Below are 6,540 nucleotides of genomic sequence, written 5' to 3'. Positions count from 1 at the left end.
CAGGTGCGCCCTAGCGGTGGCACGCGGTAACTGCAGCTGCGCGCGGGAAGAGATCCACATTTTGTGTGTGAGCGCTGGAGGAGCTGTCCACCAGCACGGTGCTGAAGTGTGTCCGACACAGCGCTGCACGGTTTTATCAAGGTAATCAGACATGAGATGTGAGATGCGGCACGCAGTGGTTAATTCGTGTTTGTTTGCTCATTTTAAAGGCCTGCATGTGCCAAACTATGCATGGCGAACATTTTGTACCGTGCTATGGGTGGATGTTTGCGCTAACACGGAATGCGGACATTAAACATGAGCCAGCTGAGCTATGGGGGCTGGCGCAGAGCAATAACAAAATGATGCTGAATTGAATGCAAAACAAGAGAGACCCAAGTCCACAATTTACGGAACACCTCATGATGCTAACCGTGCTGTAGCCTGTAGGTGTTTCCAGTGGACAGTATCATCGCATAGCATGTACTTGATGCAACTACAGAACGAATCCGTTGGAATAAGCCTATTAGGAAAGAGCCCTCCCACCTTAAACACATCCGCACGCGCGCATCCATGCATGCACGTGCACACAATCGTGCATGCACGCACGTTTTCTTTTGGGGAACAATAAAAACAAATCATAATAATGAAATTTCAAGTCTGCCTCTCCGACTCTCTAAAAATATGATTCATTTACAGCTCGCATGCAACATTTGGTTCACTTTGGCACTGCAAGGTCAAATAAGTGTCCATGTCATGGGTGTTCTGCAAATTTTAAGTAGCTGGGTTTTACATTTAAAATATGCAATAGCAAAGTTTGCCACTGATGTAATGTTCATATCTGTTCTTTTAACATCATCATCTTGAATGACACTGACTTCCCCAAAAGTCAATACTGTAAGTGAGAAATGTTTTTCATGTCAGCATCAATAGCTGAAAGTAAGACACGTTTTTCTACTAATAGGAAAAAGTTCATTGCTATAACTTTGTTCATAATGCCAGAATCATAATTGGACAAAAGTTATAGCTGATAGGGGGAAATATTGGGAAGTTAACCCATTGAAATTCTTAGCAAATTGTCTAGATTTCTTTCAAAATCATGGGAAAAAGACAATGTGCAACAAAAGCAGAAATGACAAAAAACTAGTGAGAGGTAAGTAAAAAAAAAAACCAAAAAGACAAGAAATTTATCTGAAAAGTAGTTCAATACAACAACAATACATATGATAATAATAATAATAATAATAATAATAAATATAGTTGAAAACAACAAAGAAATTGCCTTCAAAAAAACACTTGCTGTTTGTGTTCAACGGTTTGAAGTTGCACAAGTTCTACCTCCTAGGCTAAAGCAAATGCAACAACCATTTTCCTGTGTACTCTCTTCATGTAGCACCAATTTCAAGAATTTTGTATCTTTCTTACGCATAGAAAGCCTAGTTTTATGAAAAGATCATCTTTCCAGTGGTAAGTGCTTGAACTGTAGCCTGTTTACTTTGTAGACCTCAATGTAATTTGAATTAAATTTAAAATTAAATTAAATTTCAGGAAGGGAAGAAATAGGTATTCTCCAAACTAGCAGCCAAGGTGGAAAAGTGTAGAAGAGAGATAGAAAGAAGCCCTGGTGTGACTTCAGAATATTGCCTGCAGTGAAATCTTTCGCTACATCCACAACTAGTTTGCCAAGAGAGGTCCAAGATCAGGACTTACATAACACCATGAAGTCAGTGTCATAGGCAACTTACCCAAAGGGTCAGTGGCTCTGTGATGGATCAGCAACCTGTTTCACAAATTTCTTCCAAATGCATGCTGGGATAGACCTCAGCTCCCTGCGACCCTGGAGGGGATTAAGAAAATAAATGAATGAATGGGATGTTTGAATCCAGGACAATCCTTCATTCCATTTAGGCTGTGCTTGTTGGCAAACAGAGCTGCCTATCCCCTTATATGATGATCCGTAGGACTGGGACAAGCAAAAATAATGTCTTTGAATTGTAGGGAAAAAACAAGTACGTAGATGTAGAAAAAAAATACTTTGCCATATTGCACATATGTATGTATTACCATTTTCTCTTGATCTGGTTCTATTTCAGTATTTTCACAAATTTAAGGGATGCACTGGTCAATGAACACACTGCCCTTGCCTCCATATGTTGAGCTGGGTGTCCATTCACTGAGTGGCCTTCTGTGGACTCTACTGCTCCTCTTTCTGTGGCACTGTTATCGGATGGGCTCCGATCTGCCACTCCCAGGCCATGCACATGCTGGAAAGCTCAAGTCAGGCTCAAGGCGGTCCATGATGTCCCGTGGCGGTAGCTGTGCTGGTACAAAGTGTAGCGCACGATCCAAGCTGTCAAGAAGTGATCAAATTACTCCATTTATTTCCATGGAAACAGAGGAGGATGAGGAGCAGGGACAGGGCTACCTCACCCCAGTGCTGAGTCATGCCTTGTTCCCAGCCCAGGCATCTGCAGAGGCTAAGAAGCTCTACGCAGCACTGCAAGAGTATGCCAAGCGCTACAGTTGGGTGGGCATGGGCCGCATTCATAAAGGCCTACGTGAGCAGGTATGAATCTGTTCCATGCAGCCTACAAGCTGGCACTTGCCATTGGTAGTAAATCATGTGTACATGATGTATTCAGTAATTTTGGAACTACTTTTGTTCAAGGGCAAACAGTGGAGGAAGGAAACATCATCAAAAATGAATCATTGATTTCTTATTGTTTTCACTGTAGGTCAGACTGAACGATCACTCTGCGATTCAGAAGCCTCATCTCTTCTTCTTGCCAGATGTCCCAAGTGTTCCTTTTTTCCCACGAGATGCTCATCGGCACGACATTGAGGTCTTGGAAGCCAACTACTCTGTAATCCTGGCTGAATTCAAGGGTGTATATCAGAGGGGCATCGACTCAAAACTGGGCTGGACCTGTCTGGGACCAAAGGTACACAAGAAAAGGACCTATGAACAAAAATCATTACCTGTTAGGCAACATACTGGTGTAAGCTGGTTTCATATTATCAGCAGAAACTAATGACTTTACTATATGAAGATAGACAATGTGCCTCCACTTCCTCCCACTGGACAAAATGAAGCCATAATATCTGTGATACAGCCACCACCATCTTGCACTGGTGACAGCATTTGGAGCCAGAGTCTGCGCAGCAGTGATCCCTGCATAATCGAGTTCCCACTCATACACTCATCTGACTAATCACGAGCAATGCCATAACAAAACCTGTTGCTAGGACAGTTATAGGAAATTGTCACATTTTGGTTGTGTGGTTCCCTTAGTTTGCATTCACAATAAAGGTAGTTCAGTCATCCTTAATTGTACCAAATGAAAAACAAAATCTAAATAAGAGTAAAATTTTAGTTAATACTGTTTACTTTTTTTAATAGGTCCTAATGTAAATAGGAGTATGAATTAATCAGTAGGAATATTGACTGATCCTCTGCTGTTTGTGTTTCTTTGGTGTCAAATGTTAATTGTGGGTCATTTATTTTTTCAGGGCCAGGCGGTTTTTCCTTTGTACAGTGCAGGTGTCTCTGTGGCAGGAAACTGTCGCTCCTGTCCCCGCACCTACCGGACTCTCCTCTCTCTGCGTACGTTTATAAGCAGCAACTCATTGGGATCTGCTGGATTTTGGCTGTTGGGGCCCGGAGCTACATTAGGGAGTTCATATGGACCCACCAATACACGCCTGCGTTGTCACCTTGGTTAGTAGAAGAAATGTACTCACCATGGTTTATTTGCACCCTAGACAAATTTGAAAAGCCTTTCACTGACTCCACTGATGACACCAAAAAAAAAAAAAGTGGACAAAGATAAATGACCTGATAAAAATAGTAAAACATTGCATAATGTTGTACTTTGGGTCCGGGTCTAGGTTCATTTCCTCCTTAGCCTATTTTGTTCTGTGATCCGTCTGGCTATAATCCTCTCAGTTTTAAACAGACAGGGCTAGAGTGCATGGCCTTCTTAGCTTAGGAAAACCATATTTCGTTTCCAAAGTTTAAAAACAGACATCACTCTTTTAGGTCTGCAGACTCCACCCCTGTGTGAGCTGGTGGTGGGAGGGGAGCCTCAGTGCTGGTCGGAAGGACACTGTCTCCTGGTGGATGACTCCTTTCTCCACACTGTCTCCCACAAGGGTCAGTAAATCATGAAAAACCAGTACTTCTAACATCCATTTTACTCTCATTTTTGCTCCGAATTGTATTCTCATTATTAACCCCTTGAAACTTGTGTGAATTTGCCTGATGTCTCACAAAAGCATGGAAAAAAATGCAATGACTGAACAAGAAATGACCTCATAATGAGCACGAAATTAGTAAAAATCTACAAGAAAATTACCTGAAATTATTACAAAAAAAGAAAAGTAAAAGAACAAAAACAGGAAAAGAACTGAAAAATGATCAAATAAAATACAAAATAAGAAATAAATAATATATTTTTTTCTGTAACCGAATTTTAAAAATATAGTGATTATAAATATAGTTTTCTTGACATCTTTCCCTAGTTATATGATCTTTTTCTGAGATATTTCATACCAAGTTGCTGATTGCTTTGTTTTTGCTCATGTTAAAAAAAGTTTAAGAAAAGTGATGTCGATGCGGGTTTCAAAGGATTACACAAACATTAATAAAATTAATTAATAATAAAATTAATAAATGTATTAATAAAACATTAATAAAAGTGGCGTCCAATGCATGATCTTGTGAACCTAAATAGCTGCAATGTTTTTACCTAAAATTGTATCTGTATCTGTTTCTATAGGGCCTCCAGATGCTGGACCCCGAGTCATTTTGAGTGTGGACCTCTGGCATCCAAATGTGGCTGCAGCAGAAAGACAAGCACTGGACTTCATGTTCAGCCCTGATCTCTGACTTTGCACCTGCCAGTACTACCAACATACAACATACAGGGATGCCTTATCTTAGCCCTGCTTGTTGTGGTTCATACATCTCATTCCAGTCGATGAATCACTGTGTGAATCTGCCCTAAGAATTACACAAGCCATTAGCCACGCTTTCAAGTGGTGTCGGAGTTATGGCCTAGTGCCACAAGAGCACATAATTATGGATGGTGTTATTCAAAGCTAGATGCTAGACAATTCGGGTGCAGGCTTCAAACTGACATCACTTGAAAGCACAATGAGGATCAAACCTAAGAAGAGCAGATCAGGTGTTAACTACTGTAAATCTAATCTTGACATCATATACTATGCTAGTGAATGCTATTTGCATGCAAAACCTATCTGTCCTGTTTACTGGACCTTGTTTTGAGCTGCTGATGCATGTGCACGAGTGCACGACTCAGTCTGGGATGTTTTATTTTGAAGTGTACGTAGATTATCTATGGCTTAACCAAAAAACTGTGAAAACGTGAAAATCATATAAATGTAGATTTTATTTTTGTTTAACAGAAATAATGCCAAGCCTATATTTAAGGTCCCATGTGTAGGATTCAGTGGCATCTAGCAGTAAGGTTGCAGGACTGAAACTTATTGTGAGAACTACAGAGGCTGATTCAAAAATGTGGATCGCCCATGATACTGCTGATCTTTGTGAATTGGACGGTTTTTGCAGTGAGCATCATTGCCAAAGACAGAGGCCAATTTTGTGCCAAATGTATGCATATCACCCATTTTAAAGGTGCAAATAGCACAAGAGCACCAAGATGCTGTTTGCTTGGCAACACAGTTATAATTGCATTCTGAAAATTCAAATTTTCTTATTTGCGCAAAAGCTGCACAATCCTTTCGTGAATCTGCCCCTGAGCTTGTTAGTTTTTGAATATAATACCCCATTTCTAAATCCTACACACTGGACCTTTAACTTTTGCATACTGTGGGTAATTTTTCTCTCCTTATTACCTCTACATGGATGCCTGTATGGTTCTATATATAAATCTATAAATATATTTTTCTTTGTTTATTAATATATTTAGTATAGTGGTTTACATGTCGTGTGACATGCATACATCTGATTTTTTGTCACTTCTGTTTTTCTTGGAATCCAAATAACAAATAGCGAATAAAACATTGACTGTATTGTACTGTACTGAGTGCATAAATTAATAGAGTACCATAGTAATACATGTATATATACACTTTTATTGAGCTAGAATGCATGATGCCAAGCTGATTGTTAGGGCTCTCAAAATATGACATTAAATTGTGCAGGAAACACTTTTATCTACTTAGTATTAAAATATATTATTTTTATTAGGAAAAAAAACCTTTTGACTATTTTACTTGTTATTTTGAAAAAAAAAGCATGTTAATTCTCTATGAACTCCAAAATGGACAGTATAATTGTTTCAGGGCAAAAAAAAAACAAAACAAAAAAAACCCAACAAAAACAAACATCTGTAACAAATATGTCTTTTGATTTAAACACTATAAAATAGTATTATAAGAACAGATTCTGGTTCATTAAGCTTCTATAGCTTTTTTGGGTTACTTTTTTCAGTCAGTAGATGAGAATTAGAGGTGATTTTGTCTTATCTGCCATCTGTTCATCTGAGGGTCCCATGATGAGGATTACTGAGACTGCAC

At 39.2% G+C, this 6,540-nt stretch overlaps 1 protein-coding gene across 1 annotated transcript; it reads left to right on the top strand.

Moving 5' to 3' along the window:
* Positions 1–14: 14 nt before the first annotated feature.
* On the top strand, positions 15–6,197 carry asphd1 (aspartate beta-hydroxylase domain containing 1). The gene is made up of 6 exons (XM_042505590.2): positions 15–141; positions 2,073–2,545; positions 2,715–2,921; positions 3,490–3,697; positions 4,019–4,132; positions 4,758–6,197. The coding sequence occupies exons 2-6, from the start codon at positions 2,093–2,095 to the stop codon at positions 4,865–4,867; spliced, it is 1,092 nt and encodes a 363-aa protein (XP_042361524.1). The 5' UTR covers positions 15–141; positions 2,073–2,092; the 3' UTR covers positions 4,868–6,197.
* Positions 6,198–6,540: the final 343 nt, after the last annotated feature.

The sequence above is a fragment of the Plectropomus leopardus genome, chromosome 18, assembly GCF_026936395.1.
Source record: "Plectropomus leopardus strain MGB_pleo_1.0 chromosome 18, ASM2693639v1, whole genome shotgun sequence".
Taxonomy (NCBI): Eukaryota; Metazoa; Chordata; class Actinopteri; order Perciformes; family Serranidae; genus Plectropomus; species Plectropomus leopardus.
Note: the sequence above shows the minus strand (reverse complement) of the source record. Positions and strands in the feature narration are given on the sequence as shown.

What these genes read in the sequence shown, in the direction of transcription:
- asphd1 (XM_042505590.2), top strand. Translation starts at nt 2,093, where the DNA reads ATGCACTGGTCAATGAACACACTGCCCTTGCCTCCATATGTTGAGCTG. An exon ending in GGACCTGTCTGGGACCAAAG is followed by an intron (nt 2,922 to 3,489) that starts GTACACAAGAAA and finishes TTATTTTTTCAG; the next exon opens with GGCCAGGCGGTTTTTCCTTT. An exon ending in CCACACTGTCTCCCACAAGG is followed by an intron (nt 4,133 to 4,757) that starts GTCAGTAAATCA and finishes CTGTTTCTATAG; the next exon opens with GGCCTCCAGATGCTGGACCC.